Here is a 20840-nt window from a genome sequence, read left to right on the forward strand (position 1 = left end):
TTTGTGTGGGGGGGGGGGGGGGGAGGGGAGTGGTGATGTTAAACAATATGAGTGAAGCTAGAAAGTTCAGAATATAGCGTTATCGTTGTTGATGAGTGGTTGTGATTGTATGGACAAGAGGGAGAGGAAGGCTACTACAGAGCTAAGAAATGAAATTTATCCTATTTCAACATGGGGTGTCCTGCTGGAAGTAGCTCTCCAGGGCTGCCCCGGGGCTTATTTTGATAATGAACGTAATACATTGTCTGGAGTCTGTGACTGATTCCTCTATCCAGTGGGGTGCAGTTGGTGAGTATTTCTCTTCAGAAAGCAGTTAAAATAATTAAATTCCATTCAAGGGAAGCTGATTGTACGTGAACATCAAGGCACGTATTGAAAAGTGCAGTTATTTTAGGACGGCCCTCGATAGTCTGAATGTATATTTAAATACAGTTTGCTAATGAGAATTGATCGTGGCAGCTTCATTTGAACTTGTTTCTATCATGTAATGATGTGTGTGGATTGCTACGCACAAAGAGATAGGTGTTTCAGATGAGGTGATAAAAATGGATGAAGCTGAGTCTTCTGAGAGCTGCCATACAACTTGAGAGAGGTTTGGGAAAACTGTTTGGGATTGTAAGAACTTAATCTGTTTTATTTTCTCCCCAGATTACTTTTCTTTTTATTCTGGTTGAGGAAGACATTGATTGCCCATGTCTTCGTTACCAAATTCCTATAGTGGTTTCTACTCCCTTGATCTTTTTTCTTTAGTGAAAAAAGCACACACACACAAAATAATCAGTGGAGCAAATTATGAAGTATTCACACCTGTCTTTATATTTCCAAGCTTCATAGTTTTGGCTGCATATTAAAAATAATGTTAGGCACATGGAGAAGACTGTTGATCTTAATCCTGCCTGATATGATTGTATTTGCAAGATGTGAAGAATTTCTTTTCTTTTTTTTTTCTGCTTTCTGTTTCAAACTGCCATGATGCCGATGCGGAGGACCTAAGCATATCATTTTTTACAAAGCCAGTGGCCAGCTGTTACCTAGCATTAGCATTATTGTTTTGATTACCGTTGATTTTTCTCAGATTCTATGTGAGCCTAATTATGTGGGCTCTGCAATCACCATGCTTCCCTTCCCTTCCAGTTGTGTCCAGTTGTATTGTCCTCTAGCACCAGAGAATGCCCGCAAGTGTGAAGACACTTCTGCGGCATCAGTTCAGAAATATACATCGTGAAATCCTTGCTTTAGAAAGATTAGGTTACGAGAATTAGGTTACTGAACATAAGTCTCTATATAGTAACCAATGTTTTTATTCTTGTCTCTTGCTGTCATTTGTTGTTTACTTATTTAAACTTTACCTCTCTGGATTGAAAAGAAAAATCCATTAAAGTATATGGAAACTTGAGTTTATAGGCAGGTTTTATTTGTTTCAAAAGTCGGTGACTGCCTAACTTAAGTAAAAGTTCTGTACTCTCTAGATTGTCTGGATATCATTTTATGCCAGGCTGACCTTCCCTTGGTCCTGCTGTGACATCTCCAGCATAATTACAAAACCTTCCTAGCACTCATGCTTTATAAGGAGCTATGGTTTCTCTGAAGAATTCTGCTGCTGTTTATTCAGTGGCTTAGGACAATGTAAATTTTTTTTTATAAAACCTAACACGAATCAGATAAATGTTATCCTTACCTAGATCAACTTTTACCATTACTAGAAAACCAAATACAGTTGGAGATATTTAACTGTAAGTATTGCTGTCAGTTCATCAGCAAACCAAAGCAGTCTGTCTTCATTTGTCTAATTATCATTTTGCATGTGAACCAGCTGGCCTCTTAACAAAAGCAGTTGATCGCATCAGCTTATTAATTGTAGCCTTCATCTTAACCATATGTGAAACAATATAAGAAATCACAGGAAATAAAAAAAACTGAACAGTTCATGGAATTCTTCCCATTGCTTGTAAAAGAAAAAGCTCAAGCGATTCTTTTCTCTAAATCTTCATACTTATTGATCATTAGTTGGGAAGAACTTAGGCAATGATAAATCTGATTTCCCCTTGTTCGTTTAAAATTATTTTTTGTATTTGTAGACAATATGGTTTCAGAATCATGTTCTCTCCAAATGGAAACACACTCCTTTGGATTCCTTTGTTATAAGATTTTACCTTTTGGTTGTAAATTGATACGGACCTCTATTTTCTTGGTCCTAATTATTCACTCGTAGCTGCCCCCTTATTGAATCAGAAATGCTTTCTGTAATTCAGGGGTGTTTCCTTAATCTGAGCTTGGTTGTAGATACTAGGGAGCTTATGAATATTCACAAATCTTCCTGGAGGTATGAGATCAACTTTGTCTAAATTGAGGCTCTAAAGGGGCACAGAGATTACAGAGTATGGTCTTTCTTTGGTGGAAGAAGACGAGGACATTCTTTTGAGACATGACCATGAATGTGGGTGTGTTAAACCAGAGCCCTTTTTCCCAAGCTTTTCTGTCAAGAGACAGCAGGAGGAATCCTTTTCCTGTACCAGTGTCTCATTGAACAGACAGCGTCCCCCTGTAGGTGGCAACCTTCGACTTTATTTTGTCAGTTTTCCCCTGGTAGTCATGATTAGGAAGTATCCTTTGCTCTCAGGTTTTTTCTAGGTAGAAAATTCTTCTCAAGTGTAGATTCTTTACAGGTTTTGTAACACCATCAATCAAGCAGGTTCTTAATATTGTCCAATTTAAAAAGTAAAAGAGAGCCCAGCATATAAAGCACCTCAGCTAATCACATGACTCTCTTAAATTAGATTTCCAAGATCATCACATTATACTTTGGCTTTTCATTCCATGATGAGATTTTTTTTCTTCCCTGAAGATTTAGAAGAAAGGTTACATTCATTTTTTTTCTTTTCAAATTTAAAATTTTATTTCCCTTTAAATTATTTTTATTATAAAAGGATATAATTATGTTAAATTTAAATAGCCCAGAAAAAAAATTTTTATATCCAAGTGATTGAAAATTATTCTCTTCTCTAAGATGTGCTAGGCCTTTAATATGTACTCAGAACATATGTTTTGAATGACAGTATCGGGGAAGGTAAAATGAGTTAACTTAATTGAACTAGTTGATATGTTGCTGTACTCATATACATTATTTCTCTCCTGAAATGAGCGATTATATACATCATATAGGCTGAATAAAATGAATTAGATGAATCAGTGCACTCGGGTGGATGGATTAGGGCTATGCAACATGTGAAGAATAATTAGTCCAAGTATAAGAGGCTTTACATTTAGTGATATTATTTGTTCTCTTTCTGCAAGACAGACATAGTTCACTTTGGAGGAAGTTATCCTTGAAGTAAAATGACATATATTTTTGAAATAGAGACTTATGAAAGCTCTGTCAAGGAATGCTTCTTAAGGAAGGTTAATGCTTGAATTATAACTTAAAAAATGAATAGGGCATGCCAAGTGGATAAGTCAGGGATCCAGCATTCCCGGGGAAGAATAACAGGGTCACAGAGGGAGAAATGAGTGTGGATGGTTGGAGCCCTGCCCCAGCAGCCCTCTGCAGTGAAGGCAGGGTAGCGTGGTGTATTGAAAACTGGAGCACAAGATGCGGCATGAGCTCAGCTGCTGGGTAGCTCTGTGATCTACTGCAGGTCACTTATTTTGTAAAATAAAAGGAGTGGATTGGATGCTCTTTAGGGCTCTTTTCAGCTCTACCTTTCTAGGAGCCTGTGACATTTCCCCTTTCCAGTTTGCCCTTGCTGTATCCCTACCCACCAGTATTTCCAATCTCAGGGCCCCTTCCCTTCACAAAGCTCTCCCCTGTCTGCCCCACCTTATGTCCATCATGTCAGGACAGCCTCCGGATTGTCACATTCCCTACATTAGAGAGACAGTGCGTCCTTCCATCCCCGCAGGCATGGCTGAACTTTGAATGCTCAGTCAGCAGGGCTCCCTTTGTGTTTTAGACTTTTGATGGGGGTTTCTTTTTTCCAAAGCATACTTTCCGTCTGCTTCGCCTTTCATTTGTTCGACATTTGTCACATGAATATTGTGACTTGACTAAACTAGTCACAGTGATAGCAGGCGTTTTGAAATTGACCAAGCAGATGGTAGCAATGGTTTTAGATTAAATTATTAACTAGGATCCACAGCAGAAGCCTTTAGCTTTAACACATGCAGAGTGAAGGGTATTTCCTAGCGTCAGGATTAACTGGCAAAGTGGATGCCAGATCAAGTTCCTTCTAAAGAATTGATACATTATCATCTCTTAAGGTTTCCCTTTCTACCCCCAGCCACTCCCCCGACCAGATATTGATGAGAAGAGAGATTTCCATTTGTCTTGTTTTCAACATGCCATATGATTCATCATTAAAGATTAATTCAGAAGCAGAAGAAAGAAAAGACTGTTGTACCAATGAAGTTCTAGAATACTAGTGATTTTTTAATACACTTTTGTGAAATAACATAATTCATGGGACAGTTAAAATAATTCTTCATGGACATCTGCCATCAGACACATATTTGCATTCCAGGCCAGCATCTCTACAACCATGCGTGCATGCGTGTGTGTGTATGTTTAACATTATTATTTAACTGTTAAATGTGTAAGATTACACCCAGTGTATATTCAAATTTCCCCATTTGTCTAAAAGGCCTTTCTTTATAGCTGGTTTATCCAAAACTTGTATCCTATCCAGAATCATACATCTGGTTGTGATGTTCCTTAAATGTCTCTTAATCTGGCACATTCCCTGTATTGTTATTATTATTTAATTGATTTATTGGAGAGGCCAGACCAGCAAAATGTTCCACTTTTCAGTTTGAGTGATTGTTTTTGTTTTTTCCTCTAGCTCTAAGTCTTGTATTTCCTGTAAAATGGAAAAATTGAACTTGTCAAAAATGTTTAACTCGAATTTACCATGGGTGATGTTTATATTACTCGGTATTTCATCACGTCAGGGCCCACATACTATCGGTTGTCCCAGTAGCGTCTGCTGGATTAAGGAGGTGGCAGGCTGATCCCTCCTTTGTGCTATTGCCCTAATAGTCCTCTTAGATGGCAGCTTTTCAGTAATGGCATTTAAAACTGACAAGTAAATCAAAGAAGAAGTTTTAAATGTTTAACATCTTAGACTAAAGAGATGAAGAGTAGTAATTTGTAAGAAAAATGCCTGATGTGAAAAATAAGAGATTGATTCTTTTTTCTTATGTATTTATTTTTGGCTCGTTGGGTCTTCATTGCTGCACGCAGGTATTCTGGCTTTCTCTAGTTGTGGCGAGCGGGGGGCTGCTCTTCCGGGGGTTCCCCTTTGTTGTGGTGCGCAGGCTTCTCATTGCAGTGGCTAAGAGATCGATTCTTTAGCCAACAACTGGCAAACTCATCTTTCAGTTTTTAATCAATTAAGTGCCAAACAGCAAGAACCTATGGTGAATTCAATTTGTCTTGAATAATATAAAGTATATTTTTCCATCTGCTGTATCAAATACTTAAGGCTATTTTTTAATATCATAAATTACAGTTGTATTAACAAATGAACTTGTAGATTTTTAAAAAATCCCTTAATTGTGAAATTTTGTCTGTCTGAAATTCAACTTTATCTGGGCATGCTGTATTTTATTTGGCAGTCCTGTTTTTAGAATTTACTCCCTTATTTGTACATTTATTGATTGTATTAATTCATCTGCCTGTTATTAATTTGCTTTGCAGCTTCAATAATGATTGCCATTTTCGTAGACTGTATATAATTTTATAGACTGTATATAATTTCTCTCAATATGCAAGTATTTATAAAAACATGAAACATAATTCTTCCAAAAGTTAAAGTTATGGGAAGACTTTGTTCCTCAATAAACCGAAGCTAGGCCTAAGCTTTCTGTAAGTCTATTATTAAAGCATTGTTATGAACGTTTATTAAGGAGATTATGTTGCTAGTTAATTTTTATAAATTTCTAAAATCTCTTACTACTAAGTGTGTACATTTTATTTTATAGACCTGTGGCCTTGCATAGGATACTTTCTGCTATGATTTCCAATCCAAGGAGTCTGAAAAGCACAAGAATGAATGGGTGTGTCTATGGATTTAAACGTTGTATTTCAAGTATTTTAACTATGCGTAATCAGTACACCTAAATTAACTTAGTCATGTACAGTCTCCTATTTCAGATGTTAAGCTTGATTTTTAAAAATAGCATAAAACACATCAGTAGTCAGTAAAAGCACCATTTATAGATAAGGTTAGGCTGAGAAATTTTCTATTTTCAAGAGCTAAATTCCTTTGAGACATGCTTAAATTATCATTTAGAATCTGGAGCTCTGACCAGAACTCCATTACATCTGACTTTTCTTTCCCTTCCCTCCCCTTCCCCACTTAGATGACCACGGTGGTCTTTGTTGATTATACAGTCCATTTTCAATTGATCTAGGACTCAAATTTTATGTAATTCAAAATGTGTATGTATATTATATGGCACAATCATGCCTTGTTTCTGCTTATAACTCCTATTTAGTATTTGAAAATGTTTCTCTTTACAAAATACCTTTAAACAAAGTTTGTGAAAGTTTTCGATTCAAAATACAGACTTTTAATGCCCTAACTGTATTTAATGCCTGAAGCTTTGTGTAAATGGGGAGGGGGAAAGGAAGAATTCAAGGGGGGTGGAGGCCTATCTATGAGTCCTTAGACAGCTCTGCACGTACGTACGCTTGTAGGTTTACACCTGTAATCTTTTGTCCTTAATAAAAAGAATAAGGGTATATTTTAAGGTTTACTGCAAATGAAAACATGAGTGGTAACCAGGGTCATTTATTAATAGCTAAGGTCTAATTTTTACAATTTTACGTGTTAAGTATATAATGGTTCCTGAAACATAATACACACTGGTAAAGGCAGGCTGCTAAGACCAAGGATGTTGTGGAAAGACAACCCTGCGTGAGAATTGGTTCTGACCTCCTCCCCACTGGCGTGATTTGCTGCCACTGGGTCTCCACCTTCTCTCCCTCCCTCCAGTCAAGCCCACTTAAGCCCCTCGAACACACTCTTCACCTACACTAGTGATGTCTTACAATGTCATGCTGGCCATACAACTTCCTCTCTTAAACTCCTTCCGTGACTCCCTAGCCCACCAACTGAATTCCACCCCTTATGACAAGCAAGGCCCTTCAGGGTCAGGCCCCTGCCTCTCTCTCCACCTTTCTCCCTGTCACTCTCCCATAAGCTTACACCGAAGCATTTGCAGATCTCCGTGTGTCCCAGGACTGGGCTTTACCTAGAAGTTCCCTCTTCGCCTCTGTTCCCTAACAGCTGTTTGTCTGTTTTCTACTGGAAGTTTTATGGTTTCTTACATTCAAGTCTTTTATCCATTTTGAGTTGGTTTTTGTGTGTGATGTGACATAGTGGTCTAGTTTCATTGTTTCGCATGTGGCTCTCTAGTTTTCCCAACACCATTAAGGGCCCATCAGCAGATGAATGGATAAAGTAGATGTGGTGTGTGTGTATACACATACACACACACACACAATGGAATACTACTAGTAAGTCATACAAAAAGATGAAATCTTGCCATTGGCCACAACATGGATGGACCTTGAAGGTATCATGCTATGTGAAATAAGTCAGATGGAGAAAGACAAATACCATATGATTTCAGTCATATGTGGAATCTAAATAAATAAAATAAACAAACCGAACAAAAACAAACACGGATAGAGAGACCAAAGTAGTGGTTACCAGAAGGGATGGGGGTGGGAAGAGGGAAAAATGGATAAAGGAGGTCAACTGTATGGTGATGGAGGGAAACTGAACTCTTGGTGGTGAGCAGGCTAAAGTTCGGACAGAAGTTCAAAAATAATGTTGTACACATAAAACCTATGTAATGCTAGAAAGCAATTTTTAAAAAAAGCTTAAGTGGCTGCCAATAACTAAAATATGTTTGGGTTTGCTTGAATTCTTCTCTAGGGAGCAATACTGTGGCAGTGTGTTTTCTGACCTAATACCTCAAAGTATGACACAGGATCTAAAGCTAAATATATTAACTTTCAAACACAAATAAAAAACTAATTTATAAAAAGTAAATTTAAAATAAGTGAGCTACATACCCTTTGTCATCTTTCCAGTAAACATCATGGTCTTATCTCTCTCACTATACTTATTCATTGTTTTATTACTTTTATCTGTTTGGGTGCGGTCACTGACTTTTGTAGGAAGTTCCTCCCCGCTGGACTGTGAACTTCCTAAGAAAGTCAGTGGCCATGTTGGATTTACTTTCAACCTGGATGCCTAACACAAGGCAGCTAATAAGCGCTCGATGTAAAATTGCTGACTGGTGGAACATAAATGCATATTCACAGTTAAAATTTTTAGAGTATGTGTTACTTTGCAAAATATTCCTCTGACTCTTTGCTGGTATGTTATATACCCGCTCCTGGGAAGTAATCAGATAACTGTAGAAATAATCGGATGATTCCTAGAAGAAAAAATTTTAATGTTGGTTAAAAATAAGATTTCATTTCAGTGAAAGATTAAGCAGAAATGTTGAACTTTTATGAATAAGGATGCCAGTATCTATACAATAGTAGTGGTAATGGAATTCCAAAATTCTGGACTAGGATAAGCCGCCAGGATTATTCAAGTGATATTAGAGCATGTTTTCCTTTGTAATATTTGACGGTATTTTTAGAGAATAATGATTTACTCTTAAATATTTTAATTTATAGGTTCTAATAAGGACTTTTGTGTAAGATACATTAACTTGAATGTACTAACTGAAGACTTCTACTCTTAAATATTTTTATTAGTTATGGGCTCTAATAAAGACTTTGGTGTAAGATATATTAACTTGAATGTAGTAATTAAAGATCTCTTTGCAAAACTTAATTGCGCTAATGAAAGAGGGCTCAGGACACCCAGATTCTCATCTTAGCTCTGACATGCATCAGCGTCTAGATCTCAGTTTTCTCATTTTTAACTGGAGTTTAAATGTACCTGTCTGGTTCACTGAAAAATTGACTGTCAGCCCTAATAGAAATGAGAAAGTTCTTGATAAGTCGCTAATTTAAGTAAACTGGCTTAAATTAGACATTCAGCTTGAGATAATGTGAGATTCGAGTAGAGGTTACTGAGATGGAACTGGAGGACAGACCAATGAAAGACAGCAGATGGAGGTGAAGACTGAGCGGGGTGTTGAAAGGCAGAAGCTTCATCCAGAGGTCAGCATATCTTTCTCTAAAGGTCCAGAGAGTAAATGCGTTCAGCTTTTCAGGGCATATAGCCTTTGACGCAACTAACTACTCAGCTCTGCAGTTGTGTGCAGCGTGAGAGCAGCGTAGACAGTAGATGAATGCATGGGCGCAGTAGTGTTCCATCACAGCTTTATTGTTGGACGCTGAAATTTGAGTCTCATATAATTTCACATGTCATGAAATATTATTCTTTTAGTTTTTTTCAACCATTTATAAAGGGACCAGCTGGATTTGGCCCAAGGGCCATAATTTGTTGACTCCTGCCTCACACCACCAAAATCATTAAGGTTTCAAGGGGGAATAAGTGAATAGCATAGGACGGAAGTATAACGACTGGCTCGTGGAAGCTTGTTAAGAGTTTGTCAGAATACAGAGAAGGGGCAATCAAATGTAGGAAAGGAGCTAGTGGTTTGCAGTGTTGCTGAAGAATAGTGCCAGAACTGGGTCATTAGCCGTATATGATTAAAAAGATAACTAGAAAGATGCGGAGAGAGCAAAAGACCATTGGTGCTGGTTAGAAGTTCATGGTGACCACTGAGAATTTTTTTAAATGGTGAGTGGTAGAATTTTAGGCAGGGGGAAAGATGATTTGTGCATCAAAACTGGTAGTGATAGGTTTAGAGCAATCCTTCATGCAGCTGGCTGTTTAACTCTGCAGCAAGTAGAAAGACATCCATGAGGTTGTGAAGTTGATTTCCATTCACAGCAAAGGGCATTACTGTCCCTTTGTTAAGCTTAAGGCTGCTTAGCTGTCTCTTCAGATACTCTTCATGTCTCTAACAAATACTTATATATGCTTACCACATACCAGGGACTGTTCCAAGGACCTTGTCAATAATAACTCTTGAAATTCTCATAATAGCCTTGTAATGTAGTGTTATTACCTCCGCATTACAGATGAGAAAACCAAGGTATGGAGAGGTCACTTCTCTAGTAAGTGGCCAGTATCCTGGGTGACATGGCTCCAGAGCTGAGCTCTTCACTCCTTTGCTATGCCGTCAAGTCTTCCACGTCCGGGATATTAGAACTTTTTAAAAAAATTGTTGCTACTGATATAGAGCTAAAGTTAGAATAAGAAGTACCATGGATTTATGTATTTTCTGTTGAATGTGTAAATGGAACCATTGAAAAATACTAGACACTTCCGTAAAGCCATGGCTCTTCAATAAACTGTGACATCCAGGCAAATGCAAATTATAAGATGAAAACACTTCCTGGGCTTCCCTGGTGGTGCAGTGGTTGCGAGTCCGCCTGCCGATGCAGGGGGCACGGGTTCATGCCCTGGTCCGGGAAGATCCCACATTCCACGGAGCGGCTGGGCTCATGAGCCATGGCCGCTGAGCCTGCGCGTCCGGAGCCTGTGCTCCGCAACGGGAGAGGCCACAGCAGTGAGAGGCCCGCGTACAGTAAAAAAAAAAAAAAAAAAAAAAAAAAATACTTCCTCATTCTCATGCTTATGCAGGATGTAAAGTAAGAGATGAGAAAATCATTGGGGAAATCTTTATAATTAAAAAGCTCTTTCCAAACACGACTTATTATGTAACACAATAAATACCATAATTTACGTGGTTCTTTCCTGAAGCTCTGGACTTAGGAGGTTAAGAGGCAGTGCGGAATAATGCATAGAGGACAGTGTGCCCCCTGTGCGCCCTGGGAAGTGGAGTGGAAGCCTACTTTCTACCCCTACACTCGCCACTGACTGCTGTGTAACCACATAATAGCATTATCTTTACACAACTCAGGCCACTTAATATCAGGTTTAATTGAATGAGAAAGGAAATTACTCCGTGTGTGACTCTTACCAGAGTTCATTTTCTTAGAGCACTTCTCTGACTAGTCCTAATGCCTCACTACCAATAAACATATCTCCCTCTTTAAAATGAGAGCCGGTGGGATTCACTGGATAGATTCTTATTTTATTGCCATTGCCTCCTTCAAGGTTTTACTCAGATCTCACCTTTTCAAGCTGTACCCTGACTCCTGTTTAATACTACAACTTGGCCACCTCCCCTCCTCCCAAGCCCCTTTTATCCTATTCAACTTTTTCCTTTGTCCATTCCACTTACCACCTTCTAACATACCGTATAATTGTGGTTTACTGTCAAGTAATGTAAGCTCCAAGAGGGATCTCAAATGAGTGGCCCTTAGTATGTGCTCAATATTTATCTTTTAATGAATGAATCAGTGTTCCAGTGCCATTGTTGTATACATGAAAGGCCATATGCTGTTTCCAGTTGGAAGTTTGCACGGGGACATTCTACCTTGGAAACTTGTTGGTTGTGAACTGAATAGGAGTGCTTCCTGCCAGAACCCTCTACTACCTGTCTGAGTGCAATGAGCTGAGAGGCAGCTCTTGAAGCCGGGCCAGGTTGTCATTCTTGCTTATAAGTGTGTTTTCCGAAAGGAGACTTTGCACACTCGTTTCAGGCAGCTTACACTCACAGTAGTTTGTCATTTGCCATCTGGCCATGTGGTTACTTTTAAATAAAGCTATGTATGGGATGAAATAACACAAATTGGAAATCTGTGATAATATGTATGGTGATAGGATAATATGTGTGTTTTGGTTTTTTTGGTTTGCTTTGCTTTTGTTGTTGTTTAAAAAATAAGATTGGGGGGGAAATGATTTGAGGAGGAATCATTCCAAAGTTTTCCCTAGAGGGAGCCCCTTATATAAATTTTATTCTTTGACTAAGAGCTTTTGTTATAAACTAAATGTTTTGAATTAGTGGGTTATTACATTTTTCCATTCAGTTGTAAGCCTGGCCCAAAGCTATGAAATAAGAGGTTGTCTAACGTGCCTCAAAAACTGTTTTGCCATGAAGTGGAATTGGGGAGAGATGTGAGGAACATTCTTTTCCTTTGTCCCTTTTCATAATATTTTCTTATTTGTGTTCTTTTCCTTTTTGTTCCTGTCCCTTTACCCCAGAGTGTATTTTTTACAGTGTCTGCTAGTACCACGTTTCGGATTCTTCTCTGTTTGTGTTTCCCCAGTTCTCTGTGGCTAATTGCAAATGGACAAAAGAACCAGAACTCAGTACAGTACATTCAAGTTAAAGAGAAACTCAAATAATGATTGTTAGAAATTATTCCTCTTCTCTCCCATGGGTGGTGTTTGATGTGGAATTTTAAAAACCTGGCTTAGATGATAATTAAATTTAAAATACAGATTTAAATGATTAGGGTACTATATCATCTAATTTCTCCTTTGGAGTGGGAGAAGTTGAGGGTTTTTTTTGTGGGGTGAGGTGGGAGAGTTGCGGCAGCTAGATGCAAACAAGATCACCCTTTGGAACAATGACCACGCTATGCTCACACTGGCAAGAAAAAAAAAAGAAACTGGGTGAGAAGACAGGGCGTACTAAATTGCAGGAAAAGGCAACCAAGTCCTCATTTACAGCTCCATGGAGATTCTATTGTAAAGTTTTACTGCTTCTTTGCAAACATTCCTTTGGTGTGGGAGGCTGAGCCTGGGGGCATGGTTGGGGAAACAATAGTCTGGCTCTTCCCCCCCACCCCCAAATCAGTTCAAATGCCTGACTTAACTAGGGAGTCAAAGAATCAACAGACTGGCTCTAAAACTTGGCGGCTCCAGTAAAAAGATCTGGATGTTCACAGTGGCCCAGTGAAAATGGGGAACACATTTACTTCACCTCAACTTCCTTAAGGAAAATCTGCACTGTTTTTGTGGAATCCAGAGAGGAGAAACTTCTGATCTATTGGAGAGAAAACTGAATAATTGAGCACCAAGACAGAAAGACCGATGTGGCTATCATGCAAATAAGAACTGTGATTGGCTTTCTCTTTCTGTACACGTTGTCACTGGCCGCTCTCAGCCTTAAAGATTAGGTTTCAGTGGGAGCGTTTCAGGTTCAAGGACTGTTAATGGTTTGTAACTGCCTGACAATAGGCTCAACCTCAAAGTTACATCACCCCGGGCAGATGTCTAAGGATTCAAGGCCAGAGGAAGAAAGTTCGAATCTGGAGCAGAAGGATGCCGCTTGCCACCTGCTTGCTGCACTGAGCTTTTAATGTGATTCAAATTGCTAAGCCCTATGTAGACATCCTGGAAATGGTGGTCTTTATTAATACAAAGATCAAGTCTTTAATTAAACTTTTTAGGAAGAAAAGTAAGTAGTTTCTTTTCTCCCCCACTACATGCGAGTGTGTGTGTATGTGTGTGTGTTTTATGTACTACTTCATCCTTTGGAGTGACGGAATTAAGAGTGTGAAACAGCATAATCGGCATGAGTTAAACTCCATTCTATACCAAGTTGTTCAAACACCTCAGACTTTTGTAACTCTAGGGCAGAATTCTGTGATTTTTTTTTAGCATGTCTTATTTATTTATTTATAGTTGGGATTTTAGGTGAATTCATTTTCTGCTGCTCAAAAGAAGTCCTTTGAAGAAGGGGAGGGAAAAAAACCCTTGTATTTACTTTATGTCTGCCTTGATGTACAGTGTATGGTTTTTTGATTCTTTGGCTAAATATATGAGGAGCCTCTGTGTAATGTATCACATATTTTTGGTGGGGATGATCCTCTAAAACTCCCTGGCACTCTGTTAGGTATTTAAGAGCTCAAGGACAGGCTCTGTCTAGACTGATCAGTCATTGTAAAGTACACAGCTTTTGTGATGTGGCTTCATTGTATTCTTACCACTGGTTTAAATTTCTTTAATCCAGGCGCTTCTTCATTCTTTGGAAAGTATACTTTTTATAAATACATGGTTCTGTTTTTTACATAGTTGTTGGTTTATTTTATTTTACTTTAGTTTTTGGACCAATGGATTTAAACTGGATAAATGTGCCATGGGCAGGAGCCACTGGTAAGAGAAACTTTGGAGAAAGCAAAAGAACAGCCCTTGGGGCTCATTTCTACAGCTTCCCTGGCTGAAGGCTGTCTTTGGATGGGCTGATTAAAGTCTGCCCTGGCAAGAGTGAGATACACCAGGGGCGAGACAACTGTTCTTTCTTAGGAGCCAGTTTGGTAGCTGTGTGGTGGGGCTGATGGTGTGATTACACAGACACTATTACTTGGATTTGATTTGTAATTGGTGAATAGGAAGAGTTTCAATTTTCAGTATTTTCCAACTATGAAGTATGATAATTCAGTCTTTCAAATAAATAGACATTAGCACAAAACATTGTAGTTAACTGTGGCTACTCTTTGGGGGACATATGGTGAGTCCCACCCTGTGCAGGATTCTCAGATACATAACTAAGAGCTAAATCGGGTCTCTGTGGATTTCTTAGATTAAGTTTGATAGTTCTATGCACCATGCAAAACATTTGTTCCACGGAGGTTATGTGAAATGCCAGGTGCCTAGTTTACATGCTGCTTTTAGCAAACATTAAAAGCAGAAAGCACACAGGACATTTCGGTTTTTATTTAACTTGATGTCTAGTTCTCAATGTTTATTTTCCCATTTAGCAATTTATGGAGAAAGTGGGATGGTTTTAAAAAAATCTGTCCAGTTTTATTGAGATATAATTGACATATAGCACTGTGTACATTTAAGGTGTATAGCATGATTTGACTTGCATACATCATGAAATGATTTTCACAATATGTTTCGTGAACATTCATCATCTCATATAGATACAAAAGAAAAAGAAAAAAATTTTTTCTTTGTGATGAGAATTCTGAGGATATACTCTCTTAACAACTTTTATATAGAACACAGCAGTGTTACTTGTGTTCATCATGTTGCATATCACGTCCCTAGTACTAATTTATCTTACAACTGGAGAAGGTGGGATGATTTAGGAAATGAATTATTTAAAGCCCGCCTTGTAGAATTCAGTAGCTGTAGAGAAGATGGTATATGGGGTGAGCGCTGACCGTGGTGTATGTGGTGGCTTGTGTTCCCAGGGGCACTGAGAAAGGCCAAGTTCCTCTTCAGCGATGGTTGAAAAGTCAGGAGCTACCTTCAAGTAATTGCACTGCTCTCGCCACAACCGTTCTTTACATGAGTTATTTCATAAGCTAAGACTTTACATATATTAGTTCCTTTGATCTGTTTAATGGCTGTAATAGCTGTACTGTAAGGTACGTTAACTTTAAACATGTTCAAATAGAAAGGTTCAATAGTTCATGCACACCTGTTGATTTTATTTTACGAGTCTACTTTATGGTCTCATTTCCAGGGACATGTTATGTTGTAGAAAGAAGTATGCCCAGAGTGCCCTGTGTGGCATAGGTCAGAGGTAGGGGAAGACTCGCCCCTGACTCACAATTGTCGTATCTGCTGGTTTTACAGGAGTTAGACTTGTCACCCTCAGTAACTGCCTCAGCACAGGGTCCTTCTCAAACTTCTTTAGTTTCTTCTACACCTGGCTTATGGCAGCAGTTATACAGAGAGTATTTTAAAAATTGTTGTTGAATATTTATGGTGCTGTCAGTTTCGTGTTGGTACCCCACTTAGATTGTGTTGTCAGGAAAAAATGAAATGCATAGACAAAGCGATCCCAATCCCTAGAAGGATAAAGGAAAATTGTCATAGAGATTTAGCCTACCTATCATTTCCCCCTCTGATGTCCTCAATCTCGTTTGTGTTGGAAAAATTCAATTGAATTGGATTATATTGGGAAAAGTCAATTGCATTGGAATTTCTAAAAACATTGGAATATAAAAGTATTCCATGAAAGCGAGAAATACAGAGAAAATTTTGTAGCACAAATGGATTTCTAATTAGATATGCTATTTAAATGTATTACCTTGAATGTTTATGATTAGTTTTGTAAAAATTCAATGAGTTTATAACAGTGATGTTTTAAAAAATAATGCCTTAGAGGGGAAAGAATTGGTCCCAACTTCTTAGTAGAAAATTTGTTTTCTGTCTTGACAATCTAACATTTACTAAAGCAATGACATAGTACAATTGACTATTATTTGTCATGGCGGAGTTCAGCAGGAGTTGGAGGTCTTCATTGATTTTGTTAATCGTATTTTAACATTTGGAGTAGAGGGAGGGCCTAAAAAGCTGGGAAGCAGTTAACTGAACAAACGCGAAACACAGTGGGAAGGACCCCTGGGATCTGAGACTGAATCTTTTTTTTTTTTTTTGCGGTACGGGGGCCTCTCACTGCTATGGCCTCTCCCGTTGCAGAGCACAGGCACCGGACGCACAGGCTCAGCAGCCATGGCTCACGGGCCCAGCCGCTCCGCGGCCTGTGGGATCCTCCCGGACCGGAACATGAACCCGTGTCCCCTGCATCGGCAGGCGGACTCTCAACCACTGCGCCACCAGGGAAGCCCCCTGAGATTGAATCCTATTCAAAATTTGTTCTATTTCTCCCTTGCTGGCCCTTACCTATGGATGTGTTAGGTACCAAGAACCCACCTTGATGTAACACATTTAATTTGACCTCTGAATGTGTTCTTTCTTTCTACAGCTGTTTCCAACCTAGATGAGGAGAGTCGATGGACAGTCCACTACACTGCTCCATGGCACCAGCAGGAGAATGTGTTCCTTCCCACCACAAGACCCCCCTGCGTAGAGGACCTGCACCGCCAAGCCAAGCTCAACCTCAAATCAGTATTGAGGGGTAAGATGGAGCCCTGCAAGCTTGCTGTTCTTGGATTATTGACTGTTAGAATTGAAAGCATAGATCTGGTTGCTATTTATAATGAACGGATAGTATGCTGTGTCTTTATAAAATATCATAAATACTCACAACCTACTACATGCCTAATATGATCTGGTCTCTGAAAGCTGCCGGTTTACAGATATGCAAATCTGTCCTTAACGAGCCTGCTCCATGTTAGAACCCTCGAGCATGTTTAAACCACTGGTACCAATTTAATCCAAATAAACACCTGCTGATGTGGGAAATTTTGCCACTGCCTTTTTAAGACTAATGTAAGTATTCAAAGCAAATTGTTAAAGCTAGTACTTTGTAATGGTTTGTTCAGTTAGTTCAAGTTGGGTGGAAAGGGGACCTAAATATAGACTGTGAAGGAGTGCAGAGTGGTTTGATTTATCAGAACTTGGGCAGCACCCAACGGGGCTCCTTTAAGCCCAGGTGGGCAGAGTGCACTGTGGCCAGTAGGAAATCCAGGAAGAGTGTACACCTGTGTCTAGTTTAAAATTCTCATTTTTACCTCAGCTTGTTGCTGATGCTAAGAAGAGTTTATGCATGGTACAAAGAAGGCATCCTAAAAGTGATAAAGGAGGGAGGACGTTCTTTAAAAGAGGAAGGAGTGACTTTTAAGATTCAGAGACTTGCTCTTAAAGCAACAAACCAACATTCTTATCCTACCAGACTCTGCTTCTACCAGTTTTCTCCTCTGTGCTGTTTGGGATCTAACTATACTAAAAAAGTACTTGTTGCTTATCTGAAATTTAATTTAATCAGGCATCCTATATTTTAATTAATTGTTTAAGACTTACATCTAAGAAATACTGTTATTGATTCAAGAAAAACCCAACATGAGGACCCCTCTAATTTTTATGATAGTTTTTACTTGTGTATCAGTCATTTATTAAGTAATTCATATATTAATGTACTGTTACTATAACTGCTGTGGTTACTAGCTAACATTTATTAAGCACTCAACTCTATACCAAGTATTGCTCTAAACCATTGCACATATTATCTCTTAATCCTCACAGTAATCTACAGACCATCACTGTGCCAGTTTTGCAGATGACAACATAGAGACACAAAGATTAGAAACTTGCCTAAGATCTCAAAGTTAGTGGCAAAACCAAGAGTTAACCTTGGACAGTCTCAGGCTGTAGAGCCCACATTCTTAACTGCTGCCTTTAACAACCTTTTGTTTGAAACCTATTATTCTGGCAGAAATGCAGAATACACAGACAGGGTCTCAGCTCTCGTGGAATTTATACTTATACCTAGAGTGCAAATCACAGTGTGAAAAATACTCGAGAGGTGCCAACAATTGCTGTATTGTAATTAAAGAAAGCAGATAATCTCTGCTTAGAGAAGGAATAGCTGTCCGTAGCCTCACAATAGATTTGGTATTCTGAGCAGAACTCTACAAACATTTTCGATCATGGCCCTGTTTCTTCTTCCTGTAATCTTTTATAATGCTTCAGTTATCTCATAGGTATCTTGCAGTCTTATGTATCTTGTATCTTACAGTCTTGGCATTGGACTGTCCAGCAATGAGGACATTATTGAGCTCCCTTTTTCATTTAGACTGAATACCCTGTATATTTAGTGACTAAACGCTTAAATGAGAAGAATCACGTTAGTTGGGCTCCTCCGTTTGGCCTTGGAGTTGTACTTTGACCTTTGTTGACTTCATGAGGTGCCTAAATCCAGCCACAATTTCTTCTAGATCCCTTCAGTTCCTAGTGATTTGTCTTTAGTAAATTTTGACAAAGAGCTTCTCTACGTAGAGCTCACCTTCCTCCACCAAAGAATTACTAAGAAGATTAAATGGCACGGTTCCCAGGACAAACCCCTGAGGGAGTGCCATTGTTAACATTTCTCTTCTTGCTCTGAAGACAGAACACTGCATGGTCTGGCTTGTAGAGAATGCTTTCTCAAAGGTGTATGTGAGTTTGAATATTCAGGCCCAGTGGTTTTTTGATAGCTCTCCAGGAAATTGTGCTTCACTACCTCTTTCATGTATTTTTCAAGTACCAGATCAGAGCTTCTCTTTTCTGCCCTTAGAACACTGAGCATCTGTATATAGATTTTTCTGATTTTATTTTATTTTGGACTGTTCAACAGATACCTATGAAATATCATCACCACTGGTTTTGCCTACACTTAGATTTTATTTTGAAAAGGTAAATGCTTCAGTGATTGCTTAAATGCCCTAAAATCGTTCATCGAAGGGATTTACTATTAATAAAATTAATAGGTTTGGGAAATTCTTACAGCTCAACTTTTAAATCTGGATTTAAATGCACCTTAAGAGATTTCAGATAACTGATAACTTGAAGAATAGTGGTTGAGAAAGATGAAACGAGAAAGAACATCTGAGTTCTTTTGTTCTTCATTTATTTACTTATAGTCACATGCACAGAACTTCACTTACCACTTCCCCTACATCATGTTAGCAGCTCGAAATAAACACATGAGTGCAGAGTATTTATTGCCTCTTTATCAGTGAAGATTAAAAAGAAAAAATCCAGTCCCTTACTATATGGCAGCTGTTAAAGTATGATGTTATATAAGATTATCAGTCTAAGTTAATATGACCTCAACAGCCTTTGCTTAAAAATACAGAAAGGTAGGTCACTATTCACAACGAGCATTCTAATATTTTGTTCCTCTTTTTAGTCTTACTATGACTTTGTCCATTGTTTTAAGGAAGAAATACTATCGTTTAATGTTAAACAGGTTGGTGCTTTTTCTTAATCATTAAATGCTCATTGTCGGAGCTGTTCTGTCAGTTTTTGTGGGGCGCTCAGCTCCCCTCTTGAGGACCATAAAATACAGAGGGAAATGATACAGTGAATACTAACAAATGAATAACTAAGTGTTGTAAACATTTGCTTATGTTAAAGTAATGCACAGATGCTTACTGGTCAGTAGAGTGGTTGAGGAAGGCACTTTTTTTTACAAAAAAGCTAAGCTTGAGTTAGTACATAAAGGTAGATAATAGACACTACTTAATACGTATTTAAGAATCAATTCTGTGCTATGCCAGGAGTTTTTAAATGAAGAGGCAAAAGGTCGTGGGTCCCCAGCTTTAAAGAGCTGAGCTTGCTGTCTGGTGTCAAGACTGAAGTAAACAGACAGTAGTGTAACGGAGACGGGCGTGAGGTACGCTGGGCATATAGGGGAGAGCTCGGTCAGCCAGAACAGCACTGGGAGACCACCACTCTCCCGTTCCCCCACTGCGGAGGAGATGGGCTTTCCTGGTGCGTCACACAGCATGTGGAGTGCCTGCAGCAGGTGTTTTCCATTCCGGTCCAGATAAAGCAGAGATCTTCTATATTTGTTGTTGGGGGCTAGTCTCTGGAGAACTTGATAGAATTTAGTGACCATGCTCTTGGATCAAATGATTTGGTTTTGTTGATTTATTTAGTTATTAGAGATTTAGGTAATGACTTATTGCTAACAGCAGTACAAACGTGTACCCATTTGTTTTTGTTTATTTATTTTTGGCTGTGTTGGGTCTTCGCTGCTGCGCACGGGCTTTCTCTAGTTGCAGCGAGCGGGGGCTACTCTTCGTTGCGGTGCGCCGGCTTCTCATTGCAGTGGCTGCTCTTGTTGCAGAGCACGGGCTCTAGGTGCATGGGCTTCAGTAGTTGTGGCACACGGGCTCAGTAGTTGTGGCTCGCAGGCTCTAGAGCGCAGGTTCAGTAGTTGTGGCGCACAGGCTTAATTGCTCTGCGGCATGTGGGATCTTCCCGGACCAGGGATTGAACCCGTGTCCCCTGCAATGGCAGGCAGATTCCCACCACTGCACCACCAGGGAAGTCCGTACCCATATTTTAAGAGTATTTTGATATTTGGGTAAACAGGACATCTGGCTAGTAATGAATAGTGAATTTTACTGAATTTCCAGAATTCTTCCCTTTTAATTTCCATAGTTATTTGAACCCTTCATGAACTTCATCAGAGTTAGTTGTGATGATCAGTAACCTTTATCTATCTAAATTTTTATCTAGGTAGTTTTTATATATATT

General features: G+C 38.9%; 1 protein-coding gene across 1 annotated transcript in view; it reads left to right on the plus strand.

Annotated features, from left to right (window-relative positions):
• Positions 1-20840, plus strand: part of NHSL1 (NHS like 1) — a 239058-nt gene that overhangs the window by 162484 nt on the left and 55734 nt on the right. Inside the window, exon 4 of the mRNA XM_024739419.1 lies at positions 16621-16773. Coding sequence (XP_024595187.1) covers positions 16621-16773 — 153 coding nt within the window. The remainder of the gene's footprint in view (positions 1-16620; positions 16774-20840) is intronic.

The sequence above is a fragment of the Neophocaena asiaeorientalis genome, unplaced genomic scaffold (genome assembly GCF_003031525.2).
Source record: "Neophocaena asiaeorientalis asiaeorientalis breed wild unplaced genomic scaffold, Neophocaena_asiaeorientalis_V1.1 scaffold162, whole genome shotgun sequence".
NCBI classification, from domain to species: domain Eukaryota; kingdom Metazoa; phylum Chordata; class Mammalia; order Artiodactyla; family Phocoenidae; genus Neophocaena; species Neophocaena asiaeorientalis.